General features: G+C 42.0%; 1 protein-coding gene across 3 annotated transcripts in view; it reads left to right on the forward strand.

Moving 5' to 3' along the window:
- Window positions 1-14,514: 14,514 nt before the first annotated feature.
- Window positions 14,515-21,444, forward strand: part of FAM171A2 (family with sequence similarity 171 member A2) — a 29,453-nt gene continuing 22,523 nt past the window's right edge. For all 3 annotated transcript variants that reach the window (XM_072111245.1, XM_072111247.1, XM_072111246.1), the window contains exon 1: window positions 14,515-14,720. In XM_072111245.1, coding sequence (XP_071967346.1) covers window positions 14,597-14,720 — 124 coding nt within the window. In that variant the 5' untranslated portion in view covers window positions 14,515-14,596. The remainder of the gene's footprint in view (window positions 14,721-21,444) is intronic.

Raw genomic sequence — 21,444 nt, forward strand, 5'->3', positions numbered from 1 at the left:
TCTGTTGCTGTTGTTACAGAATCCCATAATACACACCTGAACTGCTGCAGAACCTCATAATACACGCTGTATCTGCTGAAGAACCTAATACTACACATCTCAGCCAGGGCTGGGACGAGGCATTTTGTTGCCCTAGGCATGATAGAAAAATTGCATCCCCACCCCATGAAAAATTGTAGCAAATCAGGGATCCTGGTGAAAAATGAAAAATCATAAAATTTAAATATACAAGGCCAACTGCTATGGGATCTTCTACAGTAAGGAATATATACCGTATATACTCGAGTATAAGCCGACCCGAATAAAAGCCGAGACCCCTAATTTTACCACCAAAAACTGGGAAAACCTATTGACTCGAGTATAAGCCGAGGGTGGGAAATGCATTGGTCACAGACCCAGCCAAGTATATAGCCAGCCTGCCCCCTATAATATACAGCCTGCCCCCCAGTAGTATACAGTCATCCCAGAATTAAAAAAAAAAAAAGTATTTACCCACCCTCCGGTGGCCCCGATGCGCAGCGCTGCTCCCCCGATGTCATCGCGGCTCCTCTTCTGGCTTCCCGGCTCCTCTTCTGGCTTCCGCGCCGTCTTCTGTCTTCTTTAACGTTGTGCTGGGCGCCGCCACTGTTCTCTCCTGTGCGGCGCCTAGTATGACGCGCCGCTGCTGACTACTGCATACTAGGCGCCGCACGGGAGAAGAACAATGGCGGCACCCAGCACGATGTTAAAGAAGAGAGAAGACGGCGCGGAAGCCAGAAGAGGAGCCGGAAAGCCAGAAGAGGAGCCGCAATGACAATGACTCGTGTATAAGCCGAGGGGACGTTTTTCAGCACATTTTTTGTGCTGAAAAACTCGGCTTATACACGAGTATATACAGTATATATATATATATATATATATATATATATATATATATATATATACACACATGTAATATATATAGCACCTATATAAATATATACCTGCAATAAATGAAGCAAACACAATTGGAAACACCAATAAATCAAACCAAAAAAGCTGCCACCAGTTCTCCTTTAATATAAGCCTGTTCCAATTACATAGTGTGAGGAACCAACCCGGTAGCATGTATTAAACCGAGACACGGATCTGGGGATTTGTGGATCGAGATAAAAGAGCAATCCAAGTTACATTTTATATTTAATTGCCTTAAGCCATATATACAAATACATTATACAAGTATAAGCCGACCCAAGTATAAGCCGAGGCCCCTAATTTTACCACAAAAACCTGGGAAAACCTATTGACTCGATTATAAGCCGAGGTTGGAAAATGCATTGGTCACAGCCTCCCCAGTATATATCCTGCCGGACCCTGCCCATAGTATATAGCCAGCACCTGCCCCCCAGTATATAGCCAGCAGCAGGGGAAGCCAGAAAGGTGAGTTTTGATATATATTTTTTTACTCGAGTATAAGCCGAGATTGGGTTTTCAGCACATTTTTTGTGCTGAAAAACTAGGCTTATACTCGAGTATATATGGTATATGTATGTAAATATATATATATATATATGTATGTATATAGCCAGCCCATCCCCCCAGTGTTTAGCCTACCAGCCCCTGCCCAGAGTATGCTAAGCCTTCACAAAATAATTAACAATGTACTCACCTTTCCGACACCCCCCGCAGGTCCTCTTCTTTCTTTGGGTGCTGTGGCTCCGTCTTCAGGCCCCTGCGAGCTGCTGGCACACACAATGATGTCAGCTTATCAAAGTAATTGTTTTTGCGCTGCCGACATCGCACAGAGGAGACCCGAAGAGGAGCCGGAGCACCTGAAGCAAGAAGGGGACCAGCTGAGGTGAGTACAGTGTTAATTTTTTTTATAGACTCGAGTTTTAGGTTTTTCAGCAGATTTTTTGTGCTGAAAACCTTGACTTATACTTGAGTTTATACACTGTGACCCCAGAATATATAATATTATATATAATGATATAGTTTCCCCACAGTCATTCATATTTAACACCAGCAAATCCTAATTGATTTAGATAGCACCTGACCCTTGTATACAGGTAGTCCCAGCACATATCCCAAGTATATAGGTAGTCCCCACACATGCACCTGCAATATATACACAGTCCCCACACATGCCTCCCCAGTATATATGCATTCCCCACACATGCCCCCCAGTATATATATGCAGTCCCCACAGATGCCCCCCAGTATATATGCAGTCCCCACACATGCCCCCCCCCAAGTATATATGCAGTCCCACCCATGCAGTCCCCACACATGCACCCCCAGTATATATGCATTCCCCACACATGCCCCCCAGTATATATATACAGTCCCCACAGATGCCCCCCAGTATTATACGCAGTCCCCACAAATGCCCCCCAGTATATTTATAGACCCAACACATGCACCCCCAGTATATACGCAGTCCCCACACATGCACCCCCAGTATATATGCAGCCCCCATACATGCCCCCTCAGTATATACGCAGTCCCCACACATGCCCCCCCAGTATACATATAGACCCAACACATGCACCCCCAGTATATATGCAGTCCCCACACATCCACCCAAGGACGCAAGCAATGGTAACATCAGTGCCGGTGTCCAGCAATTAGCCGTTGAGGGTCCGGATGGTGTCTCTAGGATTGGAGGCGAGGGTAGCACCCTAGACAAACCCCTACCCTGCCTACCCCCCTCGTCCCAGCCCTCAGCTGCTGCAGAACCTCATATTACTCACTTTAGCTGCTGCGAAACTTTCTAATACTCATGTCAGTTGCTCTAGAGTACAGAGATAATACACACAGTGATGTCACAGTACAGAGATAATACACACAGTGATGTCACAGTACAGGGATAATACACACAGTGATGTCACAGTACAGGGATAATACACGCAGTGATGTCACAGTACAGAGATAATACACACAGTGATGTCACCGTAAACGGATAATACACACAGTGATGTCACAGTACAGGTGTAATACACACAGTGATGGCACAGTACACGGATAATACACACAGTGATGTCACAGTACACGGATAATATGATTATTAAAATCACAGTACATATGTAATACACACAAGAATTCACATTTATTGTTAAACAACATATTAACTTCTCTAACATTCTTAAAACTCTCCAAATGTCATGCTGAAATTCTTGTTTCTATCGGAATCATTGGCTTTCCTTAAATGACCCTTTCTTGTCCAGGTAACTGCCTGCATTGCATTTGCAGCGCAACAGTTGGTGATTTTATCCCATGAATTCTTCACCCATGTCACAATCCTTGCAGCATCTAGAAGATCTACTAATACTAATGTATGGCATGGGGATAGGAGAACTGCTGCAATGTCTGCCGTTAGGTCTTATTTTCAGGGGAGGCCTTATTGTACTAGGCCAAAATTGTACTAGGTCTTATTTTTGGGAGGTGCCCTATTACAATCACACACATTTATACACTCATATACATACAGCATATACACACTATATACACGCATACAGCATAAACATATACAGCATATACATGTTACAGTTACAGATACATACAGCATACACACACACAATAAAGCAATAAGTACAATAAAGTCCCATGCAGCATATACATATCACAAATACACACACATACAGCAAATATACACATATATACAATGCTATACACAGACATACAGCATATATACACCCACTACACAACAAATACCCCAGATACCAGGGCCACCTGACTCTGTGGACCTTATAGTGGCTGCTATGGCTGCTACTCATGTAGTTAAACCCATGATACCCCCAGTGATGTCACAGTACATATTTAACACACACAGTGATGTCACAGTACAGGGATAATACACACACTGATACTGCTGATTACATGGAAGCAGTAGGGCAGTGGTGGCGAACCTATGGCACGGGTGCCAGAGGTGGCACTCAGAGCCCTCTCTGTGGGCACCCAGGCCATCACCAAAGAAGACGCATGGTATCTTCATGGATTCCCATACAGCCCAGGACTTGCAGCGCTCAGTGCTATCTCAGCGCTGAGACTACTAGCGCTCAGACTACAGGAGGAATGAGAAGATGTGTGCAGCTCTGGCTCCAGACCTGAAAATTATTCCTATGCAGGGGGACCTGAATTTGTGCTCCTTCGATCTACTGTATTGGTGTTCTCAGGATACTGATATGATTGAAAGCTATGACAGAGAAGGGAGAAAGAAGTCATTGCTTAATTGCCATGCTGGCACTTTGCGATAAATAAAAAGGGTTTTGGTTATAGTTTGGGCACTTAGCCCCTAAAAGGTTCGCCATCAATGCAGTAGGGGAAGGCAGGAAGGTGGAGGCTGCCTCCTCTGGCCCACTGGTGCCCACCCTGTAATACAGCCCTGGGTGGAATGCAAAAAAAGGTAACTGCTTTTATGGACGACCTTCTGTTTTTTCTGACCTCACCTAGGATCTCTTGCATGATCATTGAAGCTGAATTACGAGACTGTGCCAGTCATTAAAATGAAAGCTCAATTATCAGAATTCTGCTCCGCATAGGACTTGCCATCTACAATACAACCCTCTCATTCTCAGACCCTGCCACTGCTTCCTTTCTAGTCAATTTGAAGAGGAATATGGGAATGTCCTTCTAAGCAACAACATAGAATTATCAATGTTTAGGGTGTGTCATATGGTGCTATTTTAAACACATTAAAAACACATGTGATTTTACATGTTTACCATGCGTTTGGCATCTTTGTATCCATTTTTCTTTATTTCTGGAAGCATAAGCAGCTGTGTTAACAAGTTCAAAGCTGCTTACACTTCCAGAAATAAGAAAAACTGATTTGAACCAGCCAAATGCATGGTAAACATACAAAACCATGTGCGTTTTTAATGTGTTTTAACATGCACCAAAAACACACCACTAGTGCACTGTGCGACTGCACCCTTAAAAATCCTCCACAGCCAGGAGGATACAAAAGACAGCATATAAGCTGGATGGTTTCTTGTGTGTGTTGGAGCTGGGGTTACTATGTGGTTAACTATGTTACATATTTTTAAGGGCTGTCGTTTGCTGGACAGTAATGCTGAAAATTGTAGCAGATCACTTCAAAATTTAATGATTTATAGTCTGCCTAGAATTGCTCCAGAACTATTCAAGCGACACCTAATGGAGTTCTGTAGCTCGACATACGATCAACATGCCTAGAAATTGTGGAGTCAAGCCAAACCCCAACAATAAATCAGGACTGCATTTGCAGTTTGTCAACAGGAATTTGGATTTCTTTGAAAAAATAAATATAAATTAAGGGAAAAAACGTTGATACCTTCAAGGTGCAAAGAAGCCTAATCCATAGAGAACACCCCTTAAATAAAAAAAAAAGAAGTAGATTATTAGGCCAGTGCCAGTTTACTGCGCTGAAATCATTGCAATTCCTTGCGCATTGCCAGGAGTTGCGTTTTTTGTCCCCTTTATGCCAGGGGTGCTAGGGTGGGATGTGTCTGGTGATGGAGTTGGCACAAAAGGCGTTTTTGCCCCACATCTGTGCGCTCACTATAGCCTGCAACCTGGCAGGGCCTGGTATAGAATTATACGTCAGGACAGCCTGATGTGTCGGGCACGGCAGAGGGGCAGCGCTTACATCATTTACCAGTGCATCATGATAAATCTCCACCTATCAGTGTAAACGTCTAATTCTAAACTGGGAAAGACTTGTATTGGGTTAATAAGAAGTTGGGGTTTACTTGGTTGATTTGCCATTTCTGGTACTTAGGGGAATCTCCATGAAATATGCATGTTTTTAATGCTCCAGTGTATGATGTTTGACTTGCTGGCAGCCTGACAATTGCAGTTGATATGAGTCCATGTCATCTTCTTTATTTCCAGTGAGAGTTTCCACATTTCAGTCTTTCAGTTTTGTCTTTAGGGAACAGTCTTAATCACTGTATCTTCTTATTTACCAAGTACTGGATTGTTCACTTTTCATCATGCGATATACAATTTTTAAATTTTATTTGCATTTCATGCACTTTAAAGCTTCTGTAGACAACTCTTCTATACAAATACATAGAAATGTGTAGTGGCAGTAAGCGGCTTGTAATGCAGTGGCAACCATGTTTCCACCACTGCTGCTCTTTCTTTTCCTCTGCTTCCAGCTTAAAGGAAATCTACCATCAAATTTAAGCGTGATAAATGTCAGGATTTGAACCAACATCCTTTACCCTTACAAGTCGGTTCTCTATATAGCTATGTAGCCTGATTCTTTTATACCTGTCTTCTTGTTGCTGGTGTTTCTGCATTAGCTGCTACTGGCAGGGCCAGATTAAGAGTCCCAGCGGTATAGAGCACCTCATTTAGGATGAGGCCCCCCCCCCAGCCCAGCAGCTGACATGGGGCCCCCTTCCAAACCAATATATGTAAAAAGATATCACATAGTTACAGTTTCAAAGCTCTAGAGATAATAGAAACAATGGTATCTTTAGTAAATTCTTACCTTTACTAAACCATTTCCAATTTTAGTCCATGACAAACTAAAAAATATTACCGCCATACTATTACTGAATAACGATACCACAATACTGTTACCAAATAAAACTACCATAAGACCAATATTCCAAACAATAGCGCTACAATTTGCAAATGATCCCTGGAAACTGTGACCTACAGGATTACCAATAATTTACCAACTATAAACTCGATTTACTGATGATCTTTACCTCCATATTGTTATTATACAAAAACAGGACAATATCACTAATAACTTCACAAGGCTGAAATTATAGCACAAAATGATTATTACCACTACATAATGACTGAATAATACTGCATTTTGTTCTTTGACCATTGGGGAGCAGGCGCCCTGAGGGTCTCTGGTAACCCCTTTGCCCCTTGACTCAGCTACTGGGGAGCAGATGCCCTGAATCAGCCACTAAATGATAATCTACACACCAGTATTCACCACCATATAGTAACTATTTAGTAGTGGATACCAGTTCTGCACAAAGGCCGGAGTGTAATCCAATAACTTTAATGTGACGTCCCTGATGTTGTCTCTGCCCTTCTGTCTGATCTTCCAGGTGACTTCTTCCAGCCATGACTCTCTGCGGGTTTATAAAATAGAAATAGTCGGCATCATCCAATATACTCCTCACACCTGACCCTCACACCACAACTGACCACACTGTACCTCCACATATATCATATTTACCCCTAACACAACTAACCAAACTGTACCCCACATATATAATATTTACCCCTCACACAACTGACCACACTGTGCCCCCACATATATTATATATACCCCTCACACCACAACTGACCACACTGAGCCCCCACATATATCAGTCAGGCTTGTCAATTACAACAGCTAAAGGAAAGATCACCTTCACACTTAATGTTTGTTCTGTATGAAATGCTACAAGTGATTTCCAGAAAATGAATATTGCTTTTAGATGTACATTATTTTAAATGCATGAAGGTTAATGGACATGATGTGTGGAGCAGAACAGCTGATGGCCTATGACATTTTTAAAGGATGAATGATTCTTGTATGTGGGTAAAGAGGGCAGGTGTGCACCTGCCATGAGGTGGGATGAGCCTTTCGCCTCAGGGCGAGACCACCTGCAGGAAGTGAGGGCAGCATCAGGGCCACAGACATCTACAAAAGCAGAATCTGCTGATCAAAATAGAGCCGAGACTGAGCCTAGAGGCTGAGCAAATGTGTGGGACAGTCTGTGCTGTGCCTGCCTGGCTTTGCATTTCTTCACACCTGAGGTGCCCTGCATAGACAACTCCCTTTATAAGAAAACTAATATGTATTACTATTGGATGGGGTGGAGGGGGACACCTTTCTATAGCTTTTCGTATAGGAGTTGTACCGCACACCTAAAGTCGCTTGTTCAGGTGCTCTGGATAGGGTCCCAATCCCATTCATATATAAAAGTATGGAATCCAGTCACACTGATTGTTAGTTGAGTTTTTTGTTTATTTACAAACAATTACATTTCTGTGACGTTTCGGTCAATCACTGACCTTCTTCAGGCACAGTTTGCATATTTCTAAGGCATAAAAAGCTGCTGTGCAGGCTTGGCGCTTAGGGGGAGAGCGGGGGTCCGCTTGCTATAGCTTATCTCAGAGGGCAGGGTCAGATAACTTCTACCCCTCAAGGCTACTTTTTGGCTTTGAAGTAATGCAGTTCTAATGCTGTGCGGCCACAGGTTAGCGCACGTTCAGAAACAGAATCAAAGTGCACAGGGCGGTCATCGGCCCGATCACCTATGCATTTAGACAATGCAAGACAAGGGGTTCCAGTTGCCGATTGAAAACGCATACGTGACCAGCCCATGGCACACCCCTGTGCGCTCTGATTCAGTTTCTACTGAGCAAAGCGTTACATCTGACAGCACCCTCAGACTACATGTTTCTATCAGCTGGACAAGCAAATGAGAAATTAATTTAATGGTTGAGGGTCTGAACATATTTAGAGGTTCTGATTTGGGGATCTACAAGGAAATGTGAGAATTTCTTTCTGTGGTTTTAATGCAAAGGCAACCAGATTCCCTCTTTTTTAAATTTCTGCCCACGTGCTGTTTATAGGATTTATTTTACTAAAATACTTTATACTGGTATCCGTTTATATCACAAACCGCGTCTTCTCTGCCCTTGGTTGTGCAATTAAATTTGTCTACTACAATTCCTTGTAGAGCTCCATATCTGCCACATAGAGCGTTCCTTCAGCATAGCAACTAAGCGCAAATCTGTTGCTAAAGAATGTACACTTGGTTTTGTTTATTTTTTGTTTATATTTTGTTTATTGCATATAAATGTTTGCATGCCATTTTCTGTTCTGGAATTTTATTCACCAATAATATTCGTTAAGTTCTTCAGTATGTTTATCATATGGATCGCTTCTGGTTTCTACACGGCCAAACAATCAAGCTGCATCCCCAATAAAGAGAGGGAGAAGCATTATACTAATTCCTCTTTTGTGGTGGAGACTCCACTATGAAGGTCCCATGAGGTGTTAATATGATAGGACAAGCATAAATGTCTTGGTTACAGTATCCAAATGTTTTAAGATACCGGGACCTGATGTTTTCCAGGGCCTGCAACAAACCTTGAGCTAGAGCAATGAGTTAAGGGCTAGAACTTTTCAGTAAATCATTGGCACAGCTTGTATGTGTCTCTGTCAATAGTAAAACAGTTTTGGCCCTTAAATAGTGGCCATCCTACACTGAATATAATCCATCAAAGAAAACAGGCAAATACTAAAAGAGGACCTGTCAGGGTGATGTGGGATACTAGACCACCCACAGTTCCTTATGGACCAGTGTTTTAGTGTCCCAAATTGTGCTTAAGCAAGTTCTCATGTGCCTGAAATTAAAATACATTTATACTTACCTCGTTCCAGTGCCTTCCAGGCCTGCACATGTGTACTTCACCCTGGGGTGTACAGCTCTGGCTTCATTGAAGTAGTACTGGGAACACAAGAGATGGGTCCGATGCATCCGTGGAGTTGGAGGTAGATATGGTGGTGAAAATGGAGGAGGTAGCCAGCCCTTTAGCCACTCACTCAGACACCGGCACAGCCAAGTCCTGTGGGATCCATTTGAGCATCTCTGGAGAGACATGAAAATGGCTTCCACCAACGTTCTTCATCCAACCTGAAGGAACTGGAGAGGATCTGCAAGGAAGAGGCAGAGGATCCCCAAAAAACTTTTTGCATCAACGGGTCTGAAAACTTATGACCATGTGATATTTCAGCTTTACTACATTTACATTTCTGTTTTTTTCTGTCACGATGGGATGCATGGGGTGTACGTTAATGAGAAAAAAAACAATTGGCTGCAGTGAAAGAGTGAAAGCCTGAATACTTTCCGTACCCTCTGTAACATCCCTGCCCATGCTTACCAGTCCACATATCAGTTGTGATGTGCAGCTTGCAACTAATGGCATTGCACAGTGCACATGTTATTTTCTCCACATCGTGTTGGTGTTGGGCAGGAATGGCTCACCCATGGCTGGGGATGACATATTGTGGGACAGCCACTACCATAACATTTTGGAATGTCAGAACCAACTTGGCAGTGCCGTGCTGCAGCATGCGCACTTTATCGTTATGGTGGGCTTAGGGGTTAATGGGGTAAACCTGGTTACAGATTTAAAGTGATTTGCTTGTACTATATTGTTCTTGATCATGGATCACACCATGAATACAGCTGATTACATTTAGCTTGTACCTACACAGCCATCTTGCTCCACTGTAAGTTCTCTCTTATGATCTAATACGTTTCTTATTTATTAAATTGCCTGGTTTTGTTTTGGTTTTTTTTGCTAGCATTGTTTTCTGGCTTAGTGAAATATACTACTATACAGGCAGTCCCCGGGTTACGTACAAGATAGGTTCTGTAGGATTGTTTTTAAGTTGGAACTGTATACTTTATAATTGTAACCCCAGACAGAATTGTAGACAATTAGATTTTTAAAATGTTGGATTGTCATAAGGATTAACAATAAATCTTAACTGCAGACACCTTTAATAACTGTTATAGCCATTTATTGTAGCCTAAGGCTAAAGTACAGCAAATTAGCAACATCCAGAGGTCCGTAACTAGGGGTCGTCTGTAAGTCGGGTGTTCTTAAGCAGGGGACTGCCTGTATATAATTGTGGAACTGCATTTAGTGCAGTGTATGTATTCTTGCGACACAATTTTCTAAAAAAAATTCTGCGTTTTTTCCGAATCCTTCGGGTTTTCCGACAGCCACGCTCCCGATTTCTGTCACGTGAAAGCCGGCGCCGATGCACCACAATCCGATCGCGTGCGCCAAAATCCCTGGGCAATTCGGCGCAGATCGAAAATATTCGGGAAACCCGACAAAAATGCGCGATTCAGACCCTTAGTAAATGAGCCCCAATAAGTTTTCATTATAGGTTTCTACTATTGATGCGACTAGCCACTCTCTGTGTTGGGTGGCTCATTCCCACTTTGTGTACATACTGTATACCCATCAGTATTGTCAGGGTATTTGACTGAATCCATATACGGTATATACAACTTTTTGTTATAACCGGATTCTAATACTTTGCCTGGTGTATTTTTACCTGTTTGTAACAGGTCACTATATCACTATAGTTTTTGTGCTTTGTGCAGGTACATTTTAACGGTTATCATAGAAGGGTATATTTTAGGAGTTCCCTAATATTTTGTGATTTTTTTTCTAGAATATTTCGAAACTGATGAGCAATTTCAGTATATGTGAATTTTTTCAAAAAAATGTTGTACTTGGATATTTTATATGTGAATTAATCTTAGTTATGGTACTGTATTTGTCTAGTAAGCTTGGCTCTGGTACTGCATATATGTAGTCAGCTTGGTCTTGGAACTGTAGGCAGAAAACTTGGTTTTAGTACCAAATCTGTGTAGTTCAGGCACTGATTGATTCTGGTATGCTGTCTATGTAGTAAACTTGGTCTAGTACAGTACTGTGTTTATGTATTAAGCTTAGTTCTGGTATTATATCTATGTTGTAAACTTATTTCTGGTACTTTATCTATATATTAAGCTTAGTTCTTGTACTGTCTTTGAATAGTTAGCTTGGTTCTGGAACTATATGGATTTTGACAGTGTTACAAATGCATTAGTGCTCAGGCTCTGGATCTTTGTGACCCTAGCAATGATCCTGGTTTTAGATAATTGTCCTGGATATCAGACATTTAGTAGGCCAAGAAGTTGTCCATTATTTTGATATCAAATATCAAAGAGAGAGAATTTTTGTAATCTTTACAAACAAAATTTGAAGCCTTTTATCACAACTTCTAACAGGATAGATTTGTGTCTCTTTGTTTGGTTTGCTTGGTAGAACAATGCACAAAAGTTCAATTTTAAAATGGATTAGATATTCAATGTGTGAAGCCTATGAGCTTCATTCTGCGGGGATTATGGCACGTTGTACAAAGGGCATCTACGTCTTTTAGGAAAAAGGCAGAGTGACAAGATGGAAAAGTATGCATACATCTACCAAGTATTAGACTGGTCTCCCACAACAGATCCGTTTTGCTGGCTGTAAAAAATGGATTCTTGTACATCCGTGTTTTGCTCATGTGTGGTATGAATTCTTTTTGCCTCCACACAAGGAGAACACACAGATGTGTATGTCCATGTGCAATTGTTGGGTTCCTCCCTGAGAGTACGCTTAGCGGAGGCTGAGGGTATATACAGTACTGAATATATACAGAATTCTGGGCCCGGCTGTATACAACCACCCAAGAAAGGCTAGGCCATGGTGGGGGATGTTTCACTACTGTACATAATGAGGCAAAACTCAGTCTACGTATATGCTGAGCATATTTGTTATTTGCATATATGCCATATTTGCTCAGCATTTACATAATATGTGGTGTGAACCTGGCTTAAAGGACATCTACCATCAGCAGGCGCGTGTGGCTCCCTGCACCCGCTGCCCACTCACCTCACCGGGTTCCAGGGGCAACTCCTGCGGCTTGGCGAGCGCACCTCCTAGGGTGCGCTTGCCGGCTCTGTGAAATTTTAAGGGTCAGCTTGCCGGTAATTGCTGCTGTCCGGCCACCTTTTCTGATAAACTCCCAGCCCCCTCCTATGTCCCCTGACGGATATTTGTGCCTTATAGCCTTAGAGAAAACTTGTCTGATGCGGCGAGCTCTGGTGAAAACCGGGTGCCGCTTAGACTCAGCTCCCAGGTATCGGCTTACGTCATCGCCCGCAGTGGTACAGAGGATCCACTACCGCTGATCCTGACAGCTCCCGAGGACTTGTTTTATTATAACTCTATATTCGCTGAAATATAGACTGATGAAAGTTATACAAATTAGTCTGGGGTGCTCCGGCATCACCCGAGCACGGAGCGCCTCAGGAAGCCTCCCCACAAGAAAAAAACAACATTGTGCAGGGCACTTTTGTGTTAGAAAAAAAAGTATTTAGGTTCATGCAAATGAGCCTCTGGTACACCCAATTTTCTTCCTTCTCGGATGCCTAGAACCAGTAAGCAGCACTTTCAACATGACTGGCATCCTCTATGAAAGGGAAGTTTAAGGGCCCATTAAAACTTTTTGGTTCAGCATGTAATGTGTGATTTGCATAGATAACATACTGACCCTTTTATTGTTTAAGTGTCTTCTCACATGTCCTTTTATGAATTGGAGCATGCCCAATTGTTATGTTTTCGGACCATGAACTTCAACAAACAAAAAAATTATGACATTTATGTGCAATCCATTTTCTCAAATGACAGGGGGTTTGTCAAATTTTTGCAAACCCTCAATTTTTATGGAGGACGTGAAAAAAACAGATCAATGGATGCCATATGAACATGGTAAAAATGAAGAACGATACCGAAACAAAAAGGACTGAAAACGGATGCTTTTTTTGCGCATGCAGAATAGACAACACATGCACCAGGAAGTACAGCTCCAATTAAGGCCTCATATAAACGGGAATGTTCACACAATTTTTTTTGCCTTGAGCTGATTGCATAGACTTCTATTGTGCACAGACAGGGTGGCACAGTTACTAAAAACAGTGCAGTCTGTACTATGCACCTCTTCTTCATGAATCTGGCACTCCCTGCACTGCCTGACAGAGTGCCCCAACTTTTTTTGGTGCTCCTTTAACATTGGGCGTGTGACACACTTGTGTCTGACTTTACGTGTTAAATGTGGCGCACGTGCACCGGAACACCTATTTGTGTAGTGTGAAGAATAGAGCAGTGGTGGCACAAAATGGTGGCGTGTGACACATGTGCAAGCATGAAAGTCCAAAGTCCAACAGAAAACTGGCGCAAGGACCTTCCTAAATGTGCCCCACATTCTATTGTTACTATAAACATCGCTGGCAAAAGCAGATTCCGATGAGCCAATGTCCACCAGCGGAAAACGGGCATGAGGCTCAGAGGAAATATGGGGTGTAGCCATTTAACATGCTTTTGGTGACAAAATGATTCATCTATTGAACTACATCATTACTGTAGGACACCACCAGCAATTTTTCATATAAAAGAAATTTTCGATTGCAAACCTTCACATAAAGCAAGGCCTTATGTCAGCTATTAACGTGCTTTAATAAAGAATTATTATTAAACAATAAAAAAGTTGTAATAAGTGGAATTCCTTAGGCAACATCAAAGGGTTAACTGAAATAATAAGGCAAATTCTTTTCTTATTGCTTTGTCAAGGTTCTGCCCTCATGTAAAAATCTATAGGTGAAATTAAGGTGATATACAAAATTAAGGTGATATACAATGCTGCTTTATTGCTCATTTCAGGGTTTGGGTATTGAACCATCCAGGTATGGATTGCATGCTGTCTGTCCAGGTAGTGCTTAAGGTTTGGCAGATAATAGGACAAGAGCCAGTATGGCAAGGGAGGGGGCACAGTCATCATTGGCGGTGAGAAAACCCCTTGTATCTATGAGGTTTTGCCAGTAAAGCAATATTGTCACCTCAATGAGCTTATCCCTGTAACGCCACATGTGGCCAGCAGATGGCGCTGGTTTTCAGTGGAAAGAGAAGGGGGGAGGTGTGGCACAGGGGAGACAGAGGAGGGGAGGAGGAGAAGCAGGAGCAGAAGCTGTCTGTATGTAGAGGAGAAGGAAGAATGGAGGGGTGATGAGTGGGAGGCATGGGGCGAGCACTGGATTTAGGGATGCCTTCTGGGGGCCTCAGGAATCCTTGGCTGGGCCTTATGTTGATGTGCTGCATAGGCTGCCATGCAAAATCCCTGGTGGAGCCCCCTATGCCTCAGGGTAAGTCTGCAGGATGGGAAGACAATGAGATGGGTGGTAGCAGGGTCACAGGATGTGCATGGAGCTCTGCTATGAATCCACTCAATGCATTTTGTGTTCCTGGCATGTCTGTATGGGTGATGCCTGCTGGATGTGGGGGTGCTGGGGTGCAGGCTCTATTGTTACCAACACTGGGGTGAATGCATAGGAGAGGGTGGTTCTGATCTCTGATAGGAGAAAGGACTTCTCATGTCTGATTGGCTCAAACTGATAAATTATGGTGACCTTATTCTGCGGCTTCTGATTTCAGGTAGACTTCATTCATTTTTTTTGGGGTGCATTCACTGCTGGATATGTCATGTGGATGAGGCTGGCGGAGCTGTGGGTAGCTGGAATACTGGAGTAACACAGTTAGGGGAGGGGGATACAGTCTCCAGGGTAATTGTAATGTGTGATGTAATGGGTGGGGATGGATTTTGGGTGTAGAAATTGCTAATCCACCCAGTGATCAAGACGGATTGTATTTTAATGATTGATGTTACATTGTATCCATCTTATAGAGAGAAATGTGTTACATTGTGATAAACAGGACGTCGCTGAGTTTATATAATGGGAAGGTGGGCATATAAAGGGCAACGCTTCACCAATCTCTGGTCTATTTAGCCTGGTGACTCACAGCTTAGTGAGATGGTGATGAGGTAAGTCATTCTAATAGGAGCTAGGGGGTTCATTGCCTTAGTATCACATGATGCCCTATCCTGTAGGGGCTTTTGTATTAAAGGAGGAGAAGGCGGTAAGATCCCCCCCCCCCTTCCTGGCACACTCACATGTTTAGGGAATGTTGGTGAATGTGATTCTCCAGGGAAAAGTGTATATTAGCAGTCTCTGTCCCTCTCTATTTGTAGTAACTCCTAATATCAGCTGTCTCAGCTCCCAGCTGTCTTCCTGGCAGATGACTTCTTCTTATATCTCTCTTTCAAGGGGCATCTGTGCCGGATGAAATTTTGGGTGGTCACCATTTTACTTATTTACCACATTATAACAATAATCCACATATTTGTATCTGCACAAGAATGAAACAAAAGAATACACATTGTAAATGGAGACCTCCCCTTTTAAGTATAGGGTGCCATGGTGCATTGGTACAAATCTGCTAGGCATCATAGCAACCAATCAGGGTGCAGCTTTTATCAATCCGGTGCCATCCAGCATTAATGAACGCAGTGAACTCATGGGTTGCTATGCCTCGTGTATAATCTTTTACAAGTCTATTGTAATAGTATGCATGCAGATGCATGGAGTACAATGTGAGGATAATATATGGTTACTGTAAAGCAGGCCTCCCCGCTCATGAAATTTCAAGATGTAGGAATACCATTATATAGTTTTTTTGGTGGAATGTCTTATCTATTGGAATAGGGTGTGCCTAGTAATCCCAGTCGCCAAGTATAGAACAAACCTCTCTATATTTACTATTCTTTGGGTTGATGCCCACTTATACCTTTGAAAGTTTATCAATGAAAGTGGGCTACACCTTGAGTGTCTCAGGATAATGATGACTGTAGTGACATATAAGTCCCATAGTTTTTAAGTCAAAGGGGTTTTCCAGAATAAGAAAGACATCTATTCATAGGTCGTGTCCCGCTCAGTGGACACTTACAGTGCTGGTTTTGGAAGATGGCAGCCATTCTGTTCTATCCCTAAATAGCCAATGTTCTTGTTGTAATTTTTTTTATCTAAAAGGAACTCCAATAACGTGGCCATACACATCAAATGAAAGTTTCAGAAAACAAAATTGAATGATTTCAACAATTATGGCCATTTATCAGATGCAATAAAACAATGTATTGTTTAAGGCAAACAATGGCAAATATCATCATCCAGAGAAAAATAGGCTATGTTTGGAATTTGTCATCCGATGGTTTGATGAAAAATCTTTCATCCAAGACAAACCTTCCTTGAATACATTTTCCTGAAAAAGATTGATTATCTCTCACTGTCGTCATTGAAAATGTATGGCCAATGGCAACAATGTATGGACTTGAATACTATTAGACTTTTAGAATAAAACTATATTTTGTGTATGACTACATTTGACACCCTTGTAAACACAATTCGGGCCATTGTTCATGGGTGATTTTGGCCCATCAGATTTATTTACATGCTTTGCTCTATTTAGGTGTATTTGGTTTAAGGCAGGAACATCCATCCAACACACAGACCATAATCTTAACAATAAGATTGAGGTAGGTGATAGTTGTATGTCCATATTGTTTATTATAGTTGTTCAAAATGACAATAAATTGAAAAATGATACAATGAGACAGAAGATTGATCTTTCTTAGAATGTTCTTTCAAGGAATGTTAAGATCTTTCATCCAACTATCAGATCCAAATTCCAAACATAGGTCACTTCTTTTCAGATGCTAATGGTGTTTTATTGGTTGTAAAAAATATCATGCAATATAAATGTGGTTTATTTGCCAAAACTTGTAAAAACTGTGTGACATTTTGGCTCACATTTATCAAAAACAATGGAAACTGCACTTTGCCTGTGTAGCGTGCAGGGCGTGCGTCAGATTCATGAAATGTGGCGCGCGTCCTTCCTGAATCTGGCGCTCTTTGCACTGACAGAGTAGTTCACTACTTTTTGGTGCACCTTTAACATGGGGCGAACGACACACTTCTGTCGTACACTGCACGATAAATGTGGCGCACGGTCCAACTGTGCGCAGGAATGCCCCTTTATGTGCAGTAATTTGTGTCACATCGGGAATATTGCAGCCACGACACATGTGGCGCAGACACTTCTTAAATACCTGTGCAACCAGCTTGCACTAAAAAAGTCCGACAGGGGCTTTAACAAATCTGGGCTTTTCTATGCTTTCTAAAGATAAGTTTAGAGTATTACAGAAATCTGTCAACTGTCAATGAAATTCAGTACTTATCTTAGTGCACCAGATGTTTTGGTCCTACCCCTAATGCACTAAAGATATCATTTGCATTATTGTAAAAACTGAATTTTCTCATGACAGAACACAGGGAAAGAAGACAGGTACATCTGGAAAACTTATGAAGTGCCCTTTGTACTGCCACATTCACTTGTGTACACTCCCTTTAATTTCTATCCATAGGAAAGGTTATTAGTAGTTGATCACACCTAGTAACCCGCAATCAGTTATTTCATGCTAAAGACAGAAGCAGACTTCACTATCAGTAGTGCAGAGGTGTCTTTGCTAACTGTTGGTGCCAATCTCATTGAAGTGCAGGGGCTCCCAAGAACCAGAGAATCAGGCAACTCCAACTTTCCCAATCCTTTTCCTCCTATGATAGCTGCATCAGGGGTTGGAGATTGAAAAGGCTATTCTACACCTCAGATTTGCATATTTCATCTTATGTGTATGGGATTGGGTCTCTTTAGTTTGACTGATGTCTGTAAGGAAATGGGGAAACCCTTAAGTAAATATCTAAATGATGACACCAGGGACAGGAGTGCCTCTAGATTTAATTTACACCTTTAGAAGATGTGATGGTCAGTAGAGAATCACCGGTTGCCTTGTAGATGATGACGCATGGAAGGAAAGGCCAACTAGGGCATGTAATGCAGTGAAGAGAGAAACAAAGGTCCAGCCTGCACTCAGCACTTTATTTGTGCTTCACGTTTAGGGCCCAACCAATGTGAGAATAAGTAAGAGGCTATAAGTTTAAGATAGTGAGCCTGTCTGTAGCCCTGTGGCCCTTATCTCATCTCTGAGGAATCCTATACATGTTCTGATCACACAGTATCCTTATGCCAAGTATACCCTGGTGTTGGAAAGGGTCATGTAACTAGATAATTACTATATCTCCCAATTATCCTTACTGACCCAACAGTCCACCATGTACTTTGTTTATGACTGTGACATGATCCATTCATGGTGCCACCTTCCTTTCCTCTCATATGGGCCAAAGTTTTTCTTTCTGCCAGATACTAAACTACTTTCAACTTAAAACACTTAGAAAATCCATATATGGATGTGTTATGGTCAGAGTGATAAAGTGGAATTAGAGCACCAATTGTGGCACATGAAGTATCCCACAAGGGGATGAAATGTGTCAGGACACTGCAAGGGTTGAAGTGTTAAGGGCAAGTGGTTGATCCCCACGAGACTAAAATGACTTATGGGTGAATTGCAGATTTTTTGGGATAAGACGCAAGCTATCCTACCTGCACGTGTATGTGTGCTCCATGGTCCATTGTTTTCTAACGTGTCATTGGCAGGTGAGCCACGTCCACGTGCCCATGCCTATAGAAAAAGGAAACACGAGCAGAGGAATAGGACTTGCTCCACTTGCGGCCCATGCTGTCGGCCCACATACAGGGCAAAAGCAACATAGAAAGATGTGGGGACATGTGCTATTTAAACACTTGCACACTTCCTAAATGCATATGTAAATTTGCCTTTGTGGGTTTTTTTTAGTACACAGGATATAGGGCTCTGGTATTTGTTTGCCCTCAGTTGATTTCCATAATCCTGAAGCCTCGGAAAGGAAAGGATAGGACCAACCACTATGGGGCCACCCAGCAGATGCCTTGTCTACCAGTATGTTGGGCCTCCCTAACACTAACGGATTTTTATGAGCAGAGGGCAGTATCGGTAAATCTGTCCCTGGCTAGGGAACTGGTGTCCTGCTGTATGTGGCTATGTGTGGCTTCCCGACACATTGTATGATGGCAGGTAGGATGACTGCTAGGCTGTGACATGTATTTGCTATCTGTGCCTTGCTGGAAGTCCCCCGGGGCCACTGCTTTGTGTTAGTCGGTAGCTAGGGATCTACTTAAATTGACAAACAGCCATGTTTTGTGTGGATGCGGCGCCTGGGCTCTTTTGTTTTATTTCTGTAAGATTTCCTCTTTTAACACACAAAGTATATATTGTGTCCAAAGTTTCTGGCTGGGTCCCAGACCGCAAGTTAATTACTCATCATATTTATCTCCTGCCATCTCACTTCCTAATTTCTTTCTGTCCTTTTCCCCTTTGGAATGTTTCTTTTTTATATAGTATTGGCTGTATTTACACGATGCTAGGAAATGACTACAATACCTTTTGCTTCTTTTATGTATTCAGCAGGGACGGCACTGGGCCCTTTGCAGTGTGGAAATTATGTGCCCTACACAAGTCGAAAAAGTGTTTTAATTGTTTAAAATTTACTTCCTATAAAACAATAACAGAATTCTCTGCCGGCTTACAGTTCTGCAGTGTAAGGACCTTTGGAGGACCATGAAAGTTACTAGAAGGGCTCTTGTATACATGTGTGTCCAGAGCCGGCAAACGTCTTTGAGGATTTCTGCACTGGAAGTCATCTTTTAAAAATAACTCTGCAGGGCAGTATCACACTTAGTGGGTGGTTAAAGTTGCAATGGACCCCCAGTTTCCTGATTTTCTGCCCAAACTGCCCATGTTATAATCCACTTCTGCCTTCATTTGTGCATAGGAGACACTTCTATCTTCATTTATAGAAACTGCACAAGGTTTTCTCAAATTTTTGTTGAATTATCTCAGGATATTGGGAATTTCTGTATGAACTCTGCACTGAAAAGTTCTGTGGTTTATGCAGACTTCACCCAAAACTGCCTAATTTTAGATATTATGGATAATTGGTAACTATATTTGAACTGATAGATTGTTAGATGACTGGATGGTGGTTTCCAGGATATTTACGGCGCCAATCACTCGAAATAATATGTTTTATTCCGATTAAGGTTTTTTATTGGTTCGATTGGTAAAATGCGCTTCGAACCCGGACCTGGCTCTTCCTCAGTTACATAAAGTGTGCAATACATTAAATGTATGTGACTTATAAGCTTGTCTTCTTGGTGGGAAGATGATGTATGGGTTACGTCAGCATGACATTTTTTCGGTTCTGGAGGGCACCATATAAGTGGGAGTAGAGCAAGCAGATGCCTGCAGATAAAACTTGCTCTTCTCCCCATTATACAGTGGCCTCCTGACCCATACATCATCTTCCATTACGAGGCTAAATGCCAATAATAACTTTTATTATATTTTGATAGATCAGACATTTTGGGACGAGGCGATACCTAACATGTTTATGATTTTAACTATTTTTAGATCAGTTCTAGAGAAAGGGCAGTGATTTGAATTTTTAGGTTTTTTAATGTAATTTTTTTAAACTTTATTTTTTACTCATTTTCAGGACCCCCGCCCCCCCCTCACCTACGGTATTTTAACCCTTGGTTGTCTGATCCTACCATGTACTGCAGTGTAATGATTTACCACATCATTTATTACAATGTGCTTTGCCGGAAACATTTACATGGTTAGCACTCAAGATCGGTGCCAGCACCAACTTTGGGTGTTACCAATGGGTGTTTGCTGCAATGGGTAGCAAATGCCCACCTTGTATGGAGAGAGTGAGCCCTCCATACACCTGTAGCTGACATGTGACTTACTATTACGTCACATGTCTGTTAGGGGTTAAGGTTAGGGGGAGACAGTGTAACAGCCTGTGATGCTACAACACTAAGGGTCTCCGGTAACACCTACAGGAGCCCTTCAGGCTCATTAGCATAATTTGGAAGGAGTCCACAAGATAAGAATATTTCCCCAGTCACAGTGTCTGGATCTATTAGTAAATGTCCCTGGTTTAGAATGATGGATTTTGATTGTATTATTGTAACTCAATACCACATTAAAGTAAAACGTTATTTCAATATTCTGATCAATACATTTCATAGATCTTT

The sequence above is a fragment of the Engystomops pustulosus genome, chromosome 6, assembly GCF_040894005.1.
Source record: "Engystomops pustulosus chromosome 6, aEngPut4.maternal, whole genome shotgun sequence".
NCBI lineage: Eukaryota > Metazoa > Chordata > Amphibia > Anura > Leptodactylidae > Engystomops > Engystomops pustulosus.